The sequence below is a fragment of the Colias philodice genome, chromosome 29 (assembly GCF_061535455.1).
Source record: "Colias philodice isolate Cphi_HAF_F1 chromosome 29, ilColPhil1 Martin Lab GWU primary, whole genome shotgun sequence".
In the NCBI taxonomy this organism is placed as follows: domain Eukaryota; kingdom Metazoa; phylum Arthropoda; class Insecta; order Lepidoptera; family Pieridae; genus Colias; species Colias philodice.
The window spans coordinates 394,989-417,500 of NC_143114.1; the positions used below are offsets into that span (position 1 = coordinate 394,989).

The 22,512-nt window shown below is 45.2% G+C and overlaps 7 protein-coding genes across 7 annotated transcripts; 2 read left to right on the plus strand and 5 right to left on the minus strand.

The window, feature by feature from the left end:
* The first annotated feature begins 524 nt into the window (after positions 1 to 524).
* Positions 525 to 1,153, plus strand: LOC149475658 (histone H4). Its single transcript, XM_089712706.1, has one exon. It carries the CDS (start codon positions 580 to 582, stop codon positions 889 to 891), a length of 312 nt encoding a protein of 103 aa, XP_089568832.1. The 5' UTR covers positions 525 to 579; the 3' UTR covers positions 892 to 1,153.
* A 297-nt stretch (positions 1,154 to 1,450) lies between these two features.
* LOC149475659 (histone H3) lies at positions 1,451 to 2,207 on the minus strand. The gene has a single exon (XM_089712521.1). The coding sequence runs from the start codon at positions 2,090 to 2,092 to the stop codon at positions 1,682 to 1,684; it is 411 nt and encodes a 136-aa protein (XP_089568647.1). The 5' UTR covers positions 2,093 to 2,207; the 3' UTR covers positions 1,451 to 1,681.
* A 3,400-nt stretch (positions 2,208 to 5,607) lies between these two features.
* Positions 5,608 to 6,128, minus strand: LOC149475660 (histone H2B). Its single transcript, XM_089712721.1, has one exon. It carries the CDS (start codon positions 6,105 to 6,107, stop codon positions 5,733 to 5,735), a length of 375 nt encoding a protein of 124 aa, XP_089568847.1. The 5' UTR covers positions 6,108 to 6,128; the 3' UTR covers positions 5,608 to 5,732.
* Positions 6,129 to 10,158: 4,030 nt separating this feature from the next.
* Positions 10,159 to 10,750, minus strand: LOC149475661 (histone H2A). The gene has a single exon (XM_089712605.1). It carries the CDS (start codon positions 10,719 to 10,721, stop codon positions 10,347 to 10,349), a length of 375 nt encoding a protein of 124 aa, XP_089568731.1. The 5' UTR covers positions 10,722 to 10,750; the 3' UTR covers positions 10,159 to 10,346.
* A 1,552-nt stretch (positions 10,751 to 12,302) lies between these two features.
* On the minus strand, positions 12,303 to 13,243 carry LOC149475662 (uncharacterized). The gene has a single exon (XM_089713151.1). It carries the CDS (start codon positions 13,158 to 13,160, stop codon positions 12,330 to 12,332), a length of 831 nt encoding a protein of 276 aa, XP_089569277.1. The 5' UTR covers positions 13,161 to 13,243; the 3' UTR covers positions 12,303 to 12,329.
* Positions 13,244 to 20,436: 7,193 nt separating this feature from the next.
* LOC149475663 (histone H4) lies at positions 20,437 to 21,065 on the plus strand. Its single transcript, XM_089712719.1, has one exon. It carries the CDS (start codon positions 20,492 to 20,494, stop codon positions 20,801 to 20,803), a length of 312 nt encoding a protein of 103 aa, XP_089568845.1. The 5' UTR covers positions 20,437 to 20,491; the 3' UTR covers positions 20,804 to 21,065.
* A 297-nt stretch (positions 21,066 to 21,362) lies between these two features.
* On the minus strand, positions 21,363 to 22,119 carry LOC149475664 (histone H3). Its single transcript, XM_089712523.1, has one exon. The coding sequence runs from the start codon at positions 22,002 to 22,004 to the stop codon at positions 21,594 to 21,596; it is 411 nt and encodes a 136-aa protein (XP_089568649.1). The 5' UTR covers positions 22,005 to 22,119; the 3' UTR covers positions 21,363 to 21,593.
* Between the last annotated feature and the right edge of the window lie 393 nt (positions 22,120 to 22,512).

Here is a 22,512-nt window from a genome sequence, read left to right on the forward strand (position 1 = left end):
TTAATCCAAGTTCATTGTAATCAGTTCAGTAATATTTGCGTGAAATAGTAACATTTATAATATTAGAAGGATAATGATAACAACACAAGTAAGTTAATTAAGTAATGACGATCTATTATATACATTTCAAAAAATTTCAAGCTACTTATTTATATAATAATTCACAAAAATTACATTAATATGAAATTTGACACATGCCATACCTACCCTGTTAATGTCTAGTGTAAATGTGATAGTATTTTTATTTTTTATTCCTCCGTATGTATGACGTCATCATCACATTTATCGTTATTTTTTTTTTTATTTAATTTCTCTTAAAATATGCGATTAAAAAATGAAATGTTGTCAATTGTTGTGATTGAGTTATTATTATTATTATTCAAAGATTATTAACGCAGTCCCTCGATATGCACGATATATCTATCCGTCTCCGTCGCGCGTCGAGGGCGAGCCGAGCGAAACGCGTGTATAATGTGTGTGTATAAAAGTCCGACATGAAATGGCGCGGAGCGCACAAGCTTTCGGGCACGCAGCGAGTAAGCAAGTAAACGAGTAGAATAACGCAAGACAGTCGGCGATATGACAGGCCGCGGTAAAGGAGGCAAGGGGCTCGGAAAAGGTGGCGCTAAGCGGCACAGGAAGGTGCTCCGTGACAACATCCAGGGTATCACGAAGCCCGCGATCCGTCGTCTCGCTCGCAGGGGTGGCGTCAAGCGTATATCCGGTTTGATATACGAAGAGACGCGCGGCGTTCTCAAGGTATTCCTTGAGAACGTGATCCGTGACGCCGTCACTTACACCGAGCACGCAAAGAGGAAGACCGTCACCGCAATGGACGTCGTGTACGCGCTGAAACGTCAGGGACGTACCCTCTACGGATTCGGCGGTTAATTAATTGTGTTACTTCAAAGATCGTCCGTCCGTTCGTACGTACGTCAATAATTATTCCATGCAATCGATTCGGCGTTTTAATAATTATTATTCTTGGTACGAATAAAGATGGGCGTACGACCACCACGGCGATGATTTTGAAACAAACAAATTAACAACAAAAAGGCCCTTTTCAGGGCCGCATACGATTCATTAATTCCACAATATTATATATTATTGTATTATGGATATGTTTCCCCACGCGCGCAAAACTACAACACTCACTATCATTTCACTTGTACTCTATTATCTCTCTATTATTATGTGTGCTAAATTTCATTGTAATCGGTTCAACACATAGGTACATACATACATACGTCCATCCATCAACAACTTTTGCATTTATAATATTAAATAAAACTATTTCATTAGAAGAATTTAAAGTTAATGGCTACTGAATGATTACATTACTAAAATCTAAAATTCATCAGGTAGGTAAGTTTTCTGTTTATAATAGTAATATAATAATATTAATACATTTTATCATTCTCATAACAATATTATCATTATATTATTAGATATTTCGTTGTATGTTTCCGTTACTGCACAGTGGAAAACGTTTATAGTTAGGTTAGGTACCTACTATTAAAATGAATCACGTGCGGCCCTGAAAAGGGCCTTTTTTTTTAACATTCGATGTCCGATGACGTGTCCTCTGTGCTATGTCATGTTATGTTATGTTATTTCATATTGAAACCACACACCACACGACACGACACGAGACACGAACAATGCAAACAACAAACGGATCTTAGGCGCGTTCACCACGGATACGGCGGGCCAATTGAATGTCCTTTGGCATAATGGTCACTCTCTTAGCGTGTATAGCGCACAGATTGGTGTCTTCAAATAGACCTACGAGGTACGCTTCGCTCGCCTCCTGCAGGGCCATGACGGCCGAGCTCTGGAAGCGGAGGTCGGTCTTGAAGTCCTGCGCTATCTCACGGACGAGACGTTGGAACGGCAACTTGCGGATCAGTAGCTCAGTGCTCTTCTGGTAGCGACGAATCTCACGCAGAGCAACCGTGCCGGGCCTGTAGCGATGGGGCTTCTTCACGCCACCGGTTGCGGGCGCACTCTTGCGGGCCGCTTTGGTGGCGAGCTGCTTCCTCGGCGCCTTTCCACCGGTGGACTTGCGAGCGGTCTGCTTTGTGCGAGCCATTGTGACCGGGGGGCTTGTTCGAAATTCGAATTCACTATATTTATTATAGAGAAATAAAACAACAAATACGACCGCACGGAGAAGTGGTTGCGCTTCGAATGAATACGAAAACGCGTACGACGCCGTTTTTATAAACACATTAGGTACACTCGTCTCCGTTTCGTTATTCATCGTAGTCGAGTGCGAGAGAGACATCGATAAGTAACCGTTCGCGCGGTGTGTATGTCGAGAAAAGAGAGATAAAATAATAATAATCAAAGTTTTGTGTTGGATTTGCACGATTCCTGATGCAAAATTAACTACTCGAACTCGAAAACAAAAAAAAAAAAAGAAAAACGATCTTCAATGTGCAATGTGCAATCTGCACTGTCATAATATTGTCAATGTCATACACAGCCCATGTCATAATATTGTTATGTTCGTCATTATGGTATGGTCGTACTGGATCTATTCATTAAATTTACATGTACGGTCTTATCCAAAATGGATGGAAATTATTCTACTTTTTTATTTTACTTCATACATACTCTACATAGGTGCAAAGTTTCATAAAAATGCGTTCAAAAATAAAATATGTCTTGGTTATTGCTTGATTACAAGATTAAAGAATTATTATTTTCTACTTTTTAGTGGTAAGTATCTAACTTGAAAGCGTGTTTTTTAGTTTTTCAAACTATATTTATTTTACTTCATACTCTACATAGGTATTTTCGTATACCAAAACAAAACAGCACTAAAAAAAAAAATACCAACAAATACATAATACGTTCATAATATACCTAACTAGAAATTCGCCGCGGCCTCGTTCGGTTGCAAATTTTATGAACATTTAAAAATTATATCTATTAAAATAAACCGCATCAAAATCCGTTGCGCCGTTTTTGAGATCTCGAGTAATCTTCAAGTTGATTATTCCATAAGAAAGGAAAATTTCTATAAGATAGGAGAATTATCATAAGTCCGGAAAATTTCTATACGCCAGGAAAATTTCTATAAGTCAGGAACATTTATATAAGCCAGGAAAATTTCTATACGTCAGGAAAAATTTCTATAAGGTGGAAAAGGATAGGTTAGGTTAGGTTAGGTTAGGTTAGGTTAGGTTAGGAGAGGTTAGGTTAGGAGAGGTTAGGTTAGGTTAGGTTAGGTTAGGTTACGTTAGGTTACGTTACGTTAGGTTACGTTACGTTAGGTTAGGTTAGGTTAGGTTAGGTTACGTTAGGTTACGTTAGGTTAGGTTAGGTTAGGTTACGTTAGGTTACGTTAGGTTACGTTAGGTTACGTTAGGTTACGTTAGGTTACGTTAGGTTACGTTAGGTTAGGTTAGGTTAGGTTAGGTTACGTTAGGTTACGTTAGGTTACGTTAGGTTACGTTACGTTAGGTTAGGTTAGGTTACGTTAGGTTACGTTAGGTTAGGTTACGTTAGGTTACGTTAGGTTACGTTAGGTTACGTTAGGTTACGTTAGGTTAGGTTAGGTTAGGTTAGGTTAGGTTAGGTTAGGTTACGTTAGGTTACGTTAGGTTAGGTTAGGTTAGGTTAGGTTAGGTTAGGTTACGTTACGTTAGGTTACGTTAGGTTACGTTAGGTTAGGTTAGGTTAGGTTAGGTTAGGTTAGGTTGGGTTAGGTTAGGTTAGGAAAAATTTTCTCAGTCCGGAAAATTTCCATACGCCAGGAAAATTTCTATACGTCCGGAAAAATACTACTGAACCGATTACAATGAAATTTAGCACACATATAGAAGGTAACTTGGATTAACACATAGGGTAGGTTTTATCCCGGAAATCCCGCGGGAACGGGAACTATGCGGGTTTTCCTTTGAAAACGCGGGCGAAGCCGCGGGCGGAAATCTAGTACAAAATATTAATTTACCAAAACTATTGCAAAACACAAAACTATATAAATATAACAGAAAATCGGTTTGAATGTCTGTCCGTGTGTGCTATATTCCCTATATAAATTTGTATAATTAAAACTAGAGAACCGATTTTGATGCGGTTTATTTCAATAGATAGGCTGCATCTCGAGGAAGCTTTTAGTATATATAATTTGTTACGTTCTGAACAATGCAGGCACAGCCGCGGGCGATAACTAATCAATCTACCATTTATTTGTTAAACAGTTATTAAAAAAAAAAAATAACTTCAAATTAACTGTACAAGTTTAATTATTTCTCCATTTAATAATTAATATTAATTTTTTGTTGTATATCAATTAAATTTACGTTTTGACATAAGGCTGAGGTAAAATAACAGTACAGACTACAGTCGAATTGGGAATCATCAAGGAGGATTTTATTTAATATCTTAACTTAATTAAAGATATGAAACCTTATTTGTGTTAAACTTTTTTATTTTTTTAAATTGACACCAATAAATCAAACTGACGATGTCTGTCAAAATAAATATAATATTGATTCAAAGATAGTACATGAAATCGCATTGCGTTGTTATATTAATATATAAGTAATAAAATGGTTGTGAGTGAAAAAAAATTATGTAACATGTATAAAAATATCGAGCCAAATCATGATGGTATATAATTTATTATGAATTTGTTTTTAGGATAACCGCAAAAATGTGCATGCATGTGCACACACAAATTAAGCATCGTCTTTATTTCTGGAAAGCATAATATGGAAACATAAAAACATAATATACAGTCGTCTCCAAAACCGAGAAAATTGAAAGGCAGGCAGCATTGAAAGGTATGGTAATTTTCCATCAATTGTTTGTTGTTATTATTATATATATTATATTACAAACAAACATAAAATGAAACGGAACGGATTTTGATGCGTTCAACAAGAAGGTTTATTATAAACTAAACATCTATAATAATTATGTATAATTTTTATCTATATCCTAATATTATAATAAGGAATATACTTGATAAGAAAGAATTATCGAAATCGGTTCAGCCGTTCACACGTGATGCCGTGACAACGCGAAACGGGTCTCATTTTTATATTGTACGTACCTACCTACCTACCTACCTACCTACCTATATAGATTTTTAGATTATATTTTATTCTTCTGTATAATCTAAACCAATTAAAGTTAAACTCCTACGAAACGGCTCGATCGATTCTCATGAAATGTTGTGTGCATATCGGGTTGGTAGATCTGACAATCATAATATTGTATCTACACTAATATTATAAAGAGGAAAACTTTGTTTGTTAATGAATAGGCTCATCATCAAAACTACTGGACCGATTTTGATGAAATTTGGCACAGACAATCTTTAGACGCTGAGAAAGAACATACATAGGCTACTTTTTATTATTGCGAAATAATATGTACCACGGGCGAAGCCCTAGTTTGTAAATAAAATAAAATAAATCATACCCACAAAATATGACCAACGTTAATAATTATTGTTGAACGTATAATTCGAAATTCGAATTTCAAAATTACTTACAAATTTAGGTTTTTTTTTTTCTCACTGCTGTTGTTCGTGTTGGAGAAACGTATTTTTGGCGTGTACACACACACACAATTCATTCATGAAATATATTGTGGCCCTGAAAAGGGCCGTTGTTGTTTTGATAGTATATAATAATAATAAACACAAAACGCGAGCGAGCGGGCGTTCGATAAGTCGAACACGCCACGCCGTTGTCCCGACGACCGCTCACCGCTCACTTGGAGCTCGTGTACTTGGTGACAGCCTTTGTGCCCTCGCTGACCGCGTGCTTGGCGAGCTCGCCGGGCAGCAGCAGCCGCACGGAGGTTTGCACCTCTCGCGACGTGATGGTCGACCGCTTGTTGTAGTGAGCGAGCCGGGACGCCTCCGCGGCGATGCGCTCGAAAATGTCGTTCACGAACGAGTTCATGATGGACATGGCCTTCGAGGAGATACCGGTGTCGGGGTGGACCTGCTTGAGCACCTTGTAAATGTAAATGGCGTAGCTCTCCTTCCTCTTGTGCTTCTTCTTTTTCTTGTCAGACTTCGAGATGTTCTTCTGCGCTTTGCCGGACTTCTTGGCGGCCTTTCCACTCGTTTTTGGCGGCATGTTGCTTGTTGTAGTATAAGTTCAATCAATAGAAACTGTATAAAATTTCGCTGACTAGGATCTTCGCACACGCAGCCTCCGCGAGGAGGCTGCGTGGGGAACATTGTTCGGGGCGGGAAGCCCCCTGCAATGGGTATATAACGCCGCCCGTCAACACGGGCGGGAATTTGGGGGGGCGTGAAAAGCCCTTATTTTTTGGAATTTGATTCCGCGTCGCACGAATCAATCGACCTCTTTCTTTTACGAGCCCGGCCATGAGTTGTGTCATGACCGGGGACGGAGGGGGACTGGGGCGAAGCGACACGAGTGGGCGGGGTAGGAGGCGCCAATTGCGCGTGGGAGTATAGGTGGGGGAGTGGGCTGGGTACTTGTGTACCGACAGACGGGATTTGTATTGGTGTAGGCGTAGGGGTAGTGGGCGGCGCGGCTGGGCGCGCCGGGGCAGTAGAGTACGGGACTTGCGGGGGCGGGGGAGTGATGGAGTGCACTATAAGTGCATGCAGGAAGGTATGGAGGGATGGTGCGTTATGCACCGGAGTGTGGGGGAGCGCACGGAGTGCGTGGGCGGAAGGTGGCGCTGGAGGCGCGGGTGTATGTAACGGAGCCGTCATTGCAGCTAGCAATTCCGGAGGATAGGAGGGCGTTGTATACGCCGCGGGAGGGGGGGGTGATAACAAGTCGCGCGGAAAAGGACGGCGCGACTCGGGAGGGGCGCGCATCGGTGCAATCTCTCGGAGATGGGAGTGAGAGGATGCATCCGCGCGCGCAAACATATTCTGGGATAGGCGTAGGATGAAATCGTCAAGTGTTTCCACACCGAGATCGCTGCGTATCCGCTCGTTCCTCACGCACCACGGCGCGCCAGCGATAGTGCGTAATGCGAGTGACTGCCGCGCGCGCATTTTGCGGCGCAGGCTTTCACCCACAAAAGCATACCAGGCGGGCGCGGCGTACGTAAGGAGCGGCCTTAGGTAAATCTTATACAGACTTACCTTTATACGCAGCGGGAGTTCGGATGACAACACCGGACGAAGTATTGCGTGGGCGGATTTACACTTATTGATTACCTGCTTCACGTGGCTGTTAAAGCGAAGCCGGCGATCAATAGTGATGCCCAGGTAGGTGACAGTGCTGGACCAAGGGATTTGCTCACCAGCCAGAGTGAGATGGGTGGAGGGGGTCCAACCGCCGAATATAATCGCCTGCGTCTTTCTAGCGTTCGCGGTAATCCGCCAGCGCTCAAAATACGCAGGCAATTCGTCCAACCAACGCTGCGCCTTTATCACCGCATTCGATGTCCACATCGATGCGGCAACAAAGGCTACATCGTCGGCGTACAATGCGACGATTTGGTTGGTGGGTTGCGCGGGGGAGGGGAAATCGTCTGTGTAGGCAGAGTATAGCGCGGGCGATAAACAGCTGCCCTGCGGGACACCCGCCTGCACAGCGTGGTCTTGTGAAATGGCGGGGGACACGGATACGTGAAAGGAACGATTCGTGAGGAAGGAGTGCAATATCCTCACGAGCCGTGCGGGGCACTGGGTGGCGGTAAGGATCTTATATATAAGACCCTCATGCCAGACGCGGTCGAAAGCCTTTTCGATGTCCAACAGTACTGCAACCGCTCTCTCATTCTTGTTCAAAGCGGAGCTAAGGTGGTGCAATACTCTTGTCACCTGAAGGGTGGTACTATGTGCCTCGCGAAAGCCGAATTGCTCAGCGCGAGGCGACACGTACGGGCGCAGCATAGGCAACAGCAATGACTCGAATACTTTGGAGACTGTGCTCAACAGAGTAATGGGTCGATAGCTGCTCGGTAAGGAAGCATTCTTTCCTGGTTTGGGGATCATTATTACGCGTCCGGTCTTCCACACTGAAGGGAAATGACCGGAGCGTAATATACCGTTAAACAGCCGCGACAGAGCCGCGACTGTTTTACGGGGGAGGTGACGCAGGGATTCATTCGTCACGCCGTCCGCGCCGGGCGCTTTGCGCAACTTTGTACGCGAAATCGCACGGCGGACGGCGGACGGGGACGTGAAGAATGCTTCCTCAGCGAGTGGCATCGGTGAATTTAGAAAACTCGTTAGGTATTCGTTCACTGCCGTTGCGTGGGCGGCGTTCGACGGCGTCAGGGGGTTCGGCTGAAAAACTTGTGCCAGGTGTTCGGCAAACAAGTCAGCGCGACCCTGAGGGCTATATACATAAGTACCTGCGGAGTCGGTGAGTGGGCGCGCGGGGGCGGTTGAGGATTTGAACCTGCGACAGAGTCGATGAAGCGACGGCCAGTCCTCGGCGGCCTGTTCGAGCGACCGGTGCCAGCCCTCGCTTTTGTGCTCCTCAAGCGCCTTGCTAACCTGTTCTCGCAAATTTTTCGGTTCAAAAACCGGTCTAGATCGCGCCACACGGCGTTACGGCCGTCGGTTAGTAATGCGAGCTAGCACTTTTGGTTATCGGCCAATACCGTGGAGCGTAAGCGTCCCCTCCACACAGTGGGCGGTGAACATGCGGTGAATCATTTAGATGTTTACATTTGGCATTTTATTTATTTTTTTAAATCACATAAGGCTGAGGTAAAATAACAGTACAGACTACAGTCGAATTGGGAATCACCAAGGAGGATTTTATTTAATATCTTAACTTAATTAAAGATATGAAACCTTATTTGTGTTAAACTTTTCTTTTTTTTTTTAAATTGACACCAATAAATCAAACTGACGATGTCTGTCAAAATAATTATAATATTGATTCAAAGATAGTACATGAAATCGCATCGCGTTGTTATATTAATAATTAATATAATAAAATGGTTGTGAGTGAAAAAAATTATGTAACATGTATAAAAATATCGAGCTTAATCATGATGGTATATAATTTATTATTAATTTGTTTTTAGGATAACCACAAAAATGTGCATGCATGTGCACACACAAATTAAGCATCGTCTTTATTTCTGGAAAGCATAATATGGAAACATAAAAACATAATATACAGTCGTCTCCAAAACCGAGAAAATTGAAAGGCAGGCAGCATTGAAAGGTATGGTAATTTTCCATCAATTGTTTGTTGTTATCCATACTAATATTATAAATGCGAAAGTAACTCTGTCTGTATGTCTGTTACTCAATCACGCCTTAACTACTGAACCAATTTGCATGAAATTTGGTATACTTAGAGATATTTTGATACCCGAGAAAGGACATAAGATTAGAAGGTTTTATCCCGGAAATCCTACGGGAACGGGTTTTTCTTTAAATAAAATATCAAAATCAAATAAAATGATAAATAAATAAATCTATAGTATCCAAACAATAGCAAGTACCTATTTATTAAAAATTTTACTTGATTTAACATTTATTTAAATTTCCAGCTTACACAATACGAAGTATGAAAACAGTTGCTCGCCTCGCCAAACAGTTTCAATATTCCAAGTTTCCCGCTTGACGAAAACGATTAACGAACGAACATTATCTATAATTAATATTATAAAGCTGAAGAGTTTGTTTGTTTGTTTATTTGAACACGCTAATCTCAGGAACTACTAATCGAATTTCAGAAATTCTTTCGGTGTTAGATAGCCCATTTATCGAGGAAGGCTATTATAGGCTATATATAATCACGCTAAGACCAATAGGAGCGGAGCAATGCGGGTGAAACCGCGGGGCACAGCTAGTTATTATATATATTACAAACAAACATAAAATGGAACGGATTTTGATGCGTTCAACAAGAAGGTTTATTATAAACTAAACATCTATAATAATTATGTATAATTCTTATCTATATCCTAATATTATAAAGCTGAAGAGTTTGTTTGTTTGAACGCGCTAATCTCAGGAACTACTGATCAAATACAAAAATGCCATTATAAATTAAATTAAAAATACTCAAATGAATGTTACTTTTTTTTCATCGGGGTACCTACACGTCTTGTACACCTGGGTAGCGTTAATGAAATTCTAATATGGATACGGTTCTAGGGTTAAAGGCTATATTATAATATAATATTAAATGCGGGCGAAACACATAGATTAATATTATTCATGTTCTGGTACGTGTCAAATGGTAAACGATCACTGAAGAGATGAGAGTTTAGGCTGCTAGAAACTCTATCTATCGTTGTTGTCAAGACATATATTGCGGCCCTGAAAAGGGCCTTTTGAACAATTCATAATATTATGATGAACATACATAAAAATATGTAATTGTAGCGTTATTGGTAAATGCAATGCAATCCAATTAGGCCTTCTTCTCCGTCTTCTTGGGCAGCAGCACAGCCTGAATGTTAGGCAATACACCGCCCTGTGCTATGGTCACGCCGGAGAGGAGCTTGTTCAGCTCTTCGTCGTTACGTATGGCCAATTGCAGATGTCTCGGAATAATTCTAGTCTTCTTGTTGTCGCGCGCCGCGTTGCCGGCCAACTCGAGAACTTCAGCCGCCAGGTACTCCATCACGGCCGCCAGGTAGACCGGGGCACCGGCGCCCACGCGCTCAGCGTAATTGCCCTTCCTGAGCAATCTGTGAATACGGCCGACGGGGAACTGCAGACCGGCACGGTTGGAACGTGACTTTGCCTTCCCCTTCACTTTACCGCCTTTACCGCGTCCAGACATTATTTACCGTTTTCTTTGATAATATTATAATAAACGAAAAACTGATACGTACAACGATACGCGCCGATCACTAAAGTATGTTTTTTTTTTAAGACACCATCTGATTTAATATATAACGGCTACGCGTCCTAGTGATTGCGGTGGGCATGACGCCGTGAAATGCGAGCGAACACAAACGACGAGCGATGCGCAGTGAACACGACCGTGTCAAATAATAATAATTTATATTGTTATGTACATATTTTATTTATATTTTTATTTAAGCGAGGCTTCATCTCTTAACATACATGCAAAATGATATTTTTTTTTTTTTGATTCAGTGTACAGCATCCCCAAATATTATTATCTTCTTCTTCTTCTTTCTTCTTCTTCTTCTTATATATAAAAATGAATCGCAACATGTGTTGGTAAGCGCATAACTCGAGAACGGCTGAACCGATTTCGATAATTCTTTTTTTTTTATTATATTCCTTGAAGTACGAGGATGGTTCTTACGTAGAGAAAACGTAAACATGTACCACGGGCGAAGCCGGGGCGGACCGCTAGTTACTCATAATAATAATGATTAGTACGTACGTCACAATCTATGACGATGTCGAAAAGACAGTTTGTATCTGTACCGTGGTTGATTGTTTTTAAAGTAACTTGTCAGGTGACAGAAACAGACTGTGTTGTCTAGACAACCATCAATAATAATTAATAATTATTCATAGCAGTAGGTATGTATAGATTTTAGAGAGTAGGTATTTAGTAAGTTTCGGTAAAATGTACTATCGGGAGTCGGGCGTCGGGCGGGCGGTCGGTCGGGCGGCGTGCGCTGGTGTGGGGCGGGCGGGCGGTGTCTGTGCTGTGTCTGTGTCTGTGTCTGTGTCTGTGTCTGTGTCTGTCTGTGTGGTAGCGTGTTGCAGTGTGCGATGAATAGTTACATAATATTTTATTTTGCAAGTTGAAGGTAAAAAGTAACGTGTGTGTTTACCGTACGTATTACGTAGGTATATTTTGATGTTTTTTTATTTATTCCTTATTTCATTGCGCGTCGACGGAGCCCCGCTTCGCGGGGCTCCTATTTCTGTGTAGTTTTTTTTTAAGAAACCTAACCTAACCTAACCTAACCTAACCTAAACCTAAACCTAAACCTAAACCTAAACCTAAACCTAAACCTAAACCTAAACCTAAACCTAACCTAACGTAAAGCTGTAGATTAGTTAGTAGTAGATTTGATTTTCTTGTTGTTATTATATTGTGCATGCATGTTGCTAGTTGCTACTATAATATATTATGATGTTACATAACTATTATGTAATTTGTAAAATTGTAATAATTGTAGTTTTATTGTGTAGGTACCTACAAGTTGCTTGTTCGTCCTCGCAAATTGGAAGGAAACGTTAACGTTCGTAGTGAGTGCGCATTCGAAAATATATGTTAGCCCTGAGAAGGGCTTTTTGGCGATAGATAATATATAATATGTATCTATTTTGCTGAGACTTGTGCCCGATGCACTCGCCGTCGCCGCTGCACTGCATAACCAGTTCCAACCTTAACCTTCGTCGAAGTCGAATTAGGTTGCGCTTGCGCTTGCGATTGATCGATTGCACGCACACCACACGTTCACTTCTTGGACGCGGCCGAGGCTTTCTTGGCGGTGGCCGCTTTGGATTTTGGCGTTGCCGCTTTCTTCGGTTTCGGTGCCTTCGGCTTCTTCGTCGGCGGTTTGGCACTCCTCTTAGCCTTCGGCGCGGCGGCCGACGCTGCTGCGGCGGGTTTTGCGGCCGCCTTGCCCGCAGCCGGCGCCTTCTTGGCGGCCGCGGCGGGCTTCTTTCTGCCTGCAGCTACTTTCTTGTCTTTCACCGCTGACGCTTTCGACTTGGACGGCGAGGACGACGAGTCTGCGGCCGCTGCTGCGGCGGCGGCTGCCGCCGCCTTCTTGGACCTGCTGCCTGCGTTGACGGCCGTCTTTTTGGCGGCCGCTTGCGCCTTGCCACCGCCGCCAGATTTGCGCACCTTGACGGCCGCCGCCGCTCCGGAGCCCTTGCCGGCGGCTCCGCTCGACGGAGAGGTCTTCTTCTTGGCCGCGGAGGACTTTGACTCCAGTTTGAACGAGCCAGATGCGCCCTTGCCCTTCGTCTGAACGAGCGTGCCGGATTCGACGGCGCCCTTGAGATATCTCCTAATGAACGGCGCCAGTTTATCCGCGTCCACCTTGTACGTGGCCGATATGTACTTCTTGATCGCCTGCAGGGAAGAGCCGCTACGCTCTTTGAGATCGCTGATAGCAGTGTTCACCATTTCCGACGTCTTCGGGTGCGCCAATCTTGCTTTGGCCGCTTTCTTGGCTCCTCCCGACGCCGCTGCTGCTGCTGCTGCTGATGCTTTGGGCGCTTTCTTCGCGGGCGTCGACGCTGGCGCCGGAGTTTCAGTTTCGACTGCGGTGTCTGCCATTTTTGTTAATTAAAATTCAACTTTACGTCGACAATAGTATGTAATAATAATTAGTATATATAAGTAGTACTTAGTAGGTTTCACTGTATTCGACGTACGGTGTCGCTAGTGTAGGAATCGACTGGACGGTTTACCTCACGGGGAACCGTGCAATCGAGATACGTTTTCTCGCGGTCGCGCTTGAAACTTTTCACTAACATGCCTCCGTTCGAACGTATATTTTACGTGAAATTAACGTTTAAAAGTATACGTTTCACATGTTTCTCGTCCCTTTTGAGATCGGCCCTCGTAGTGTGCAAGCCCGCGCGACGCTCGAGGAGCGCATCGATAGCGATGGACGTTTAAATTTTGCCAAGGGCTATCCGCGTGCGCGGTGTCAACTTTAAAATTATCATTTCACCTGTAATTAAACCGATTGTCGTTTCGAAAAAGGCTCTCTCAATACACTGATATACAGACGTTAAGGTGAAACTATTCGTAATCGCCATATAATATGTTTGCGACGGTTTTTAGGGGGATGAATGTGACCTGTTGTAGAACAGCATAACGCAAACGACGACCGCGCGGCCGGCTACACACACAGTTCGGCGATCGGTCGAATATGTTTAACGTCCTTTAAATACAAAAATAATAACAATACGAATGTGCCACAATAACGAAATGACAATATTATAAATAAATGTCACATATTTGTCACAATATTATATTCACAGTCACAGGTACTAACAGCTAGTAGGTACATAGTACGCACACCACACCGCAACGCCCGCACGTTTTAATATTGTCAAAATATTATATAGGCCGCGCGAGAACGAGACTACGATTCACAATTGCGTATTTATTATAATATTATTATTGTGTTAACTTAATATCGTCGCATAATAACGCATAATAAGCAATACCTAAATAATAGACAGAGGAGTAGTAACAATATTATGACGAATCGATAATAACACGAATGTAGGTAGTTAATTAATAGTTTATTATTTACCTAATCATTAAGTTACTTATATATAATATCATCATCATCAACTGCAATTACGATTAATTCAATAGCGACAATGACGTATCCATGTTTTGATGAATTATTATTGTCGTACCGTTGTAGATTCCTTAAATCTTCGTAATGCACCTGAGCGCAGTAAACATCGATTAAAGTGAAGCATTCGATTCTAGATGTCAGATTTCGATTTTTAGAGTAACGTCTCTGGTATTTATTATGTTTAGAATGGTTTATCAGTAAAATGAAATCTTAAAAAAAAAAAAATACTTTTATCGGTCATTATTATTATAATTAATATTATGTAGTCGTAATTGAAAAAAGTTAAGCAAATGTGCAGTTCTAACAAAACGAAATATCTTGTTATTCTATGTCGTCGTTACTAGGTTACGTTGTTGAATTTTGTTGAACTGTCAAATGTTGCCTATTTTAAAATGGCTCTACTATACTTAATAACTACGAGGGATCTATATTTATAGATAGAGAGTTGGTTAATAATAATTACTTATTTAATTTGCTGTGTCGATTTTTATTTTTTTTTTTCAACAGGATAAAACCTATCCTATGTGTTAATCCAAGTTCATTGTAATCAGTTCAGTAATATTTGCGTGAAATAGTAACATTTATAATATTAGAAGGATAATGATAACAACACAAGTAAGTTAATTAAGTAATGACGATCTATTATATACATTTCAAAAAATTTCAAGCTACTTATTTATATAATAATTCACAAAAATTACATTAATATGAAATTTGACACATGCCATACCTACCCTGTTAATGTCTAGTGTAAATGTGATAGTATTTTTATTTTTTATTCCTCCGTATGTATGACGTCATCATCACATTTATCGTTATTTTTTTTTTTATTTAATTTCTCTTAAAATATGCGATTAAAAAATGAAATGTTGTCAATTGTTGTGATTGAGTTATTATTATTATTATTCAAAGATTATTAACGCAGTCCCTCGATATGCACGATATATCTATCCGTCTCCGTCGCGCGTCGAGGGCGAGCCGAGCGAAACGCGTGTATAATGTGTGTGTATAAAAGTCCGACATGAAATGGCGCGGAGCGCAGGATTCGCTGAGTCGACGTCTAGCACACACGGGTTCACGCACACGACTGAGGTTACCGAGGATTTTGTTGCTGCAAAATTTTTCGTCGTAACCGCCAGGAGTTGGAAGCCTTCACATTAGATTCCGGAGGGAAGATTTATTCTCGCCTCCTCACATTTCCCGGCCTCCCACAAGCGGGTCTCACCGGGAAACGTGAGGAGGAGGGGCTGTAGATCCCCCTCCTAGAACCGTGTGGATCGCTCCCAAAGCTCTTCGCAGAAGAGTGTATCCAAACCAAAGGCCCTTTTTAGGGCCAATCTGCATTTCAACGGTGTGAAATTATTCTAAAACGTTGGAATGGAGCCGCGCAATCGCGACCCCAGACTGGCGAGCTCCAGTAGTGCGCCACCTAGCGGACAATCCGCGAACCAGCGGGTTTACCGCAAAGAAAGCCGCGGCACCGAAGCGCCACCTAGCGTCAGCGTACCATACACTGACACACGGGTTTACCGCGCGGAGAGCCGCATGGACACCGAAGCCTCGGTTGACCGAGCGGAGAGCCCCAGAGGCATTGATACCGCGGTCGACCGAGCGGAGAGCCGCGCATCAAGAAGCAGCCCAATGGAGGACGATGGGAACTCCGATGAAGAAGAAGAACAGGAACTCCATATACAGCCTACACCGGCACAAAACGCCGGTAAAACTTTGTCCCCGCGCGCCCTTTTTGAAAAGGACGCTGAACTTACGAGACGTCTCGTCCTGATGGGTGCCTTTTCTGAGAAAATGAACGCCGCGATGGCCGCGTGCCTCAACGAACGTAGGAATGAAATACAGTCGATGATGGCACAGCCGATTACCGAGGAGGAGAGGGCTGCAATAGAGGAGGTGAAGAGCGCCCCCGTCCCCCCGACGGATACCCCCTTGCGGCGCCCCCGCTCCGCAAGCGACGAATACGAAGTAGAAAATGAGAGGCCAAAGAAGCGGCCAAACCCCGAAACGCTGTCCTACGCGAAGGCCGTGGGATCCTCCCCACCCCCCGCGGGAGAGCAGCCGCCGCCTGCAACACAGGGCACCGCCGCCGTTGCCACCAAAAAAGAAAAGTATCCGCCAATAGTAGTGGATGAGCTCCCCGACTGGTCAGCCCACTTCCGAAAATTGAAACAGATCCTAGGAAGGAATCCCAGCGCCCGCCCATACGGGAAAGGCATCCGATTTATGCCTGAGGATGGCGATGAATTCCGAGTCATCCAAAACTACTTGGATGGGCTCGAAAATATCGCGTGGCACGCGTACACGCCGCCACAAGAAAGAAATCTTAAGGTCGCAATACGCGGCCTCCCAAGCCAGACGCTCCCAGAGGAAATAATCGAGGCTTTCAGGGAACTGGGACACACGGCGGAGTATGCACGACCAATAAGGGCGAGAAAGGGTCGGCCCGGCTGCATATTTTTCGCCATCATCAAAAGAGAAGCGGACACCACCCCGGCCATATACAACATTAATGAAATGTTGTGTATGCCGGGGGTCAAGATTGAAGCCTGGCGAGCGAAGAAGGGGCCGGCGCAATGCCACCGGTGCCAAAAGTTTCGTCACTCATCACACAATTGCCACCGTCAAATTGCGTGCGTAAGATGCGGGGAGGCGCACGCGGCGAAAGAGTGCAGCCGCCCTAAAGACATGCCGGCGACATGCGCAAACTGCGGAGGGCCGCACCCGGCTAACAATGCCTCCTGCCCTGTGTTTAAACGTGAGGCAAGGAACAAGAAGGCCGGCCCCACGGCCACGACGAGACCGCCGAAGGGGAAACCCGAGGACCCCCCCGCCCCGACGACCGTAGAACCCGTCCCGCTGGGCGAACAGACGGGTGCCTCATTGATGGCCGTGGCCAACATGCCTAAAGCGGCAGCGGCGGCCACACAAGGCAAAAAGAAGAAGCCAAAGAAGAAGAAGAAGCAGACACAGCCGCCCAATGAGGAGCCAACAACCGCCCAACCGGACAGTCGAGCGGCAACAGCAGCCAAGGACGAGCAACCGCCCGAAAATACAAGAAGAATCCCACGTCAGGCGCGCCACGATTCGCCCCGGCAGAAGGAAGAGGTGGCCGTGCTGGTCAAGATCATGATCGATGTACTGAACGCCGTACTCAATGACGAGAGCCCTGTGACGGCGGTCGTCCAAGGACTGTCCAAAATTTTAGAGCTCCATAATGGATAGTCTAAGAATTCTCTACTGGAACGCTCGGGGCCTGCGGCAGAAGGCCGCGCTGCTAAAGCAGGTCCTCCATGAATACAGAATCAATATCGCCCTGATCTCGGAGACCCATATGGCGGCAAGGGATAAGCTTAGGTTCCCAGGATACCACATGTACAGAGAGGACCAGGTGGACCAGGCAGGAAGAGCATACCGTGGACTAGCCGTCCTTGTCAAGAGAACGGTAATCCACCAAGTCTTAGCCCCCTACACACTGGAAGCTATAAACGCCCTGGGGATTGAGGTCGAAATCCGGGGAGCGGCTACTAGGATCTTCAGCATCTACCGACCGGGAGGAGGCGCCGCAGTCATCAAAGGCGACATGGAGGCGATCTTCACTCCCCAACAAGACGTCCCCACAATAGCCATGGGAGACTGGAATGCCCAAAACATGGAATGGGGCGGACCGAATACCAACACCGCTGGCATACGACTTTCGGCCACCCTAAACCACATTGGTGCCATCATCCACAGCCCGGGTGTGCCAACACATTACCCGGACACACATACACATATGCCGAGTACCATAGACTTCGCAGTCACCCGGGCCTTTGCTGGTGGGCTCACACAAGAGGTCCTGGAGGACAATCTGGGGTCAGACCATCACCCAGTTGTGGTAACCACCACAGCTCCCCCGACAACCATTCCACCAGCCCCCGGAAGGGGAAAAACTAACTGGGAGGCCTTCACAGAAAAGACAGCCGGTATCACAGCAGGACCGATAAGAAGTAGAGAGGACATTGACAAGTATGTCTGGGACATTACTTCGAACATTCAAGAGGCTCTGAAAAACACCTCATCTGAACCGAGCTTCCGAGACCGACAGCGACAGCCACTACCAAGACACCTGGAAACCAGGATACAAGAGAAGCGCAGACTCAGGAAAGAATGGCAAAAAACCAGGTGCCCAACGCTCCGTAGTCGACTAAATCGACTGGACGAAGAAATGAAAGAACTGCTTAGAAAACAGAGGACAGCTGAATGGGAGGAAAAGATGGACGCAGCGGTGGACAACGATGAAGCCCTGTATGGAATATGCAAGGCACTCACGAGCGAAGCCGTCCCTACCCTGCCACTGAGGACGGAGAGCGGTCTTATTTACGACCCGACACAAAGGGCGGAGCTGCTGGCTGACCACCTCGCCAGCACCTTTAGACCATTCCCAGCAGTGGACAGAGCGCACGCCAGAGCGGTGGAGGTCACGCTCCAAGAAGTATTCGCCGGACCGCGCCCTCGGGAGGAAATCAAGGCGGTGTCCCCAGGGGAGCTAAAAAAGGCGATCAGAGACCTGAAGCCAAAGAAAGCGCCGGGGAATGACTCCATACCCAACCTGGCCTTAAGAAACTTGCACCGAAGAGCGGTTGCGGCGCTCTGCCGCGTATATAACGGGTGCCTTAGGCTGGGCCATGTCCCCCTGATGTGGAAGACTGCTGTTGTTGTGATGCTCCCCAAGCAGGGAAAGGACCAAACAAGACCTGATGGGTACAGGCCCATATCTCTACTGCCCTCCATGTCCAAGGTGCTCGAACGACTGGTTTTGCGACGGTTCTCACCACACTTCACACCAAGAGAGGAGCAATTTGGGTTCCGGACAGAACACAGCACAACACTGCAACTGTCCAGAGTCATTCATTCCCTCGTAGCAGCCAAAAACAAAAAGGAAGCGGCAGTTGCAGTGTTCTTGGACATGGAGAAGGCCTTCGACAAGGTGTGGCACGAGGGCCTCCTATTCAAGTTGAGCAAGTTAAGCTGTCCACACTATGTCCTCAACTTCATTCGGAGCTTCCTGGAGGACCGGGCTTTTCAGGTCCGCATAGGTGGTGCCTTCTCCACCACTAGGAAGATTGAAGCCGGAGTCCCACAGGGCAGCTGCCTGTCACCGCACTTGTACGCCGTGTACACGGACGATATCCCGAACAGGGCGGACTCCCAATTATCCCTGTTCGCGGACGACACGGCGTACATAGCGACATCGCTCAACCGTAACCATGCCGCTATCAAGATGCAGAAAATGCTCGACCAGCTGCCGGAGTGGCTGGACAGATGGAGACTCCGGGTAAATCCCAAGAAGTCGCAAGCAATTTGCATGGGTTGTGCTCCAAACCCGGCAAATGTAGAGTTCCAACAGACAAGGATCCCATGGTCAAGCAGGGCCACGTATCTGGGGGTGGAGATTGACAGGCGCCTAGCCTTTAATCACCAAGCCCTGAAAGCCGCTCGCCAGGCACAGATCGCAGCTGTGCGACTGAGACCGATTTTCACGTCCAGCTTGCCTACCAGACTGAAGCTGAGACTCTACAATACATACGTTAAACCCAAGATCTTGTACGCCGCTCCAGTCTGGTACGGCTACATCTCACAGGCCAGCAAAAAGAAAATAAAGACGGCTCAGTCGCGCACTCTGCGAGTTATCGTCGACGCCCCCAGATACGTCCGCAACTCCACTATTGAAAGGGACTTGGGAGTGGAGCCCCTCGAAAAGATCATCAAAGAGCAAGCAAAGAAAATCTTTGAAAAAGCCGATAGATCGAACTATGAGCACCTCCAAAGCATAGCACCTTGGAGAGCCAGCGTGATTGACGCGAAACCCTACCCGCGCGACTTGGCCCGGGACGAGGGGGATGCGTCGCCACCGCACACGGTCGCTGATCCGCACTCGCTGGGCCTCCCTTAAGGGTCTCACCCGGTGGGGCGGATCGCCCGGTTCGCGGAAACGCAAACCCCGAGTCGCCGTGGGCAGGTTGCCTGGGCGGGGGACTGCGTATAGAACACCACCAGAAACAACGCACAAGCGACAACTGAACAAATAACAGCCCCACAGATGTGGGGTTAACCCAGGGACCCTCCCGTAGTGGCGGGAGGCGTGAGACACCAGAGTTGGGGGGCGTAGCCCCGGTACTCTTTCCCCTCACCAGTGATGGTGGGAGCGAAGACCCCCGAAGGCGCGGAGCGCACAAGCTTTCGGGCACGCAGCGAGTAAGCAAGTAAACGAGTAGAATAACGCAAGACAGTCGGCGATATGACAGGCCGCGGTAAAGGAGGCAAGGGGCTCGGAAAAGGTGGCGCTAAGCGGCACAGGAAGGTGCTCCGTGACAACATCCAGGGTATCACGAAGCCCGCGATCCGTCGTCTCGCTCGCAGGGGTGGCGTCAAGCGTATATCCGGTTTGATATACGAAGAGACGCGCGGCGTTCTCAAGGTATTCCTTGAGAACGTGATCCGTGACGCCGTCACTTACACCGAGCACGCAAAGAGGAAGACCGTCACCGCAATGGACGTCGTGTACGCGCTGAAACGTCAGGGACGTACCCTCTACGGATTCGGCGGTTAATTAATTGTGTTACTTCAAAGATCGTCCGTCCGTTCGTACGTACGTCAATAATTATTCCATGCAATCGATTCGGCGTTTTAATAATTATTATTCTTGGTACGAATAAAGATGGGCGTACGACCACCACGGCGATGATTTTGAAACAAACAAATTAACAACAAAAAGGCCCTTTTCAGGGCCGCATACGATTCATTAATTCCACAATATTATATATTATTGTATTATGGATATGTTTCCCCACGCGCGCAAAACTACAACACTCACTATCATTTCACTTGTACTCTATTATCTCTCTATTATTATGTGTGCTAAATTTCATTGTAATCGGTTCAACACATAGGTACATACATACATACGTCCATCCATCAACAACTTTTGCATTTATAATATTAAATAAAACTATTTCATTAGAAGAATTTAAAGTTAATGGCTACTGAATGATTACATTACTAAAATCTAAAATTCATCAGGTAGGTAAGTTTTCTGTTTATAATAGTAATATAATAATATTAATACATTTTATCATTCTCATAACAATATTATCATTATATTATTAGATATTTCGTTGTATGTTTCCGTTACTGCACAGTGGAAAACGTTTATAGTTAGGTTAGGTACCTACTATTAAAATGAATCACGTGCGGCCCTGAAAAGGGCCTTTTTTTTTAACATTCGATGTCCGATGACGTGTCCTCTGTGCTATGTCATGTTATGTTATGTTATTTCATATTGAAACCACACACCACACGACACGACACGAGACACGAACAATGCAAACAACAAACGGATCTTAGGCGCGTTCACCACGGATACGGCGGGCCAATTGAATGTCCTTTGGCATAATGGTCACTCTCTTAGCGTGTATAGCGCACAGATTGGTGTCTTCAAATAGACCTACGAGGTACGCTTCGCTCGCCTCCTGCAGGGCCATGACGGCCGAGCTCTGGAAGCGGAGGTCGGTCTTGAAGTCCTGCGCTATCTCACGGACGAGACGTTGGAACGGCAACTTGCGGATCAGTAGCTCAGTGCTCTTCTGGTAGCGACGAATCTCACGCAGAGCAACCGTGCCGGGCCTGTAGCGATGGGGCTTCTTCACGCCACCGGTTGCGGGCGCACTCTTGCGGGCCGCTTTGGTGGCGAGCTGCTTCCTCGGCGCCTTTCCACCGGTGGACTTGCGAGCGGTCTGCTTTGTGCGAGCCATTGTGACCGGGGGGCTTGTTCGAAATTCGAATTCACTATATTTATTATAGAGAAATAAAACAACAAATACGACCGCACGGAGAAGTGGTTGCGCTTCGAATGAATACGAAAACGCGTACGACGCCGTTTTTATAAACACATTAGGTACACTCGTCTCCGTTTCGTTATTCATCGTAGTCGAGTGCGAGAGAGACATCGATAAGTAACCGTTCGCGCGGTGTGTATGTCGAGAAAAGAGAGATAAAATAATAATAATCAAAGTTTTGTGTTGGATTTGCACGATTCCTGATGCAAAATTAACTACTCGAACTCGAAAACAAAAAAAAAAAAAGAAAAACGATCTTCAATGTGCAATGTGCAATCTGCACTGTCATAATATTGTCAATGTCATACACAGCCCATGTCATAATATTGTTATGTTCGTCATTATGGTATGGTCGTACTGGATCTATTCATTAAATTTACATGTACGGTCTTATCCAAAATGGATGGAAATTATTCTACTTTTT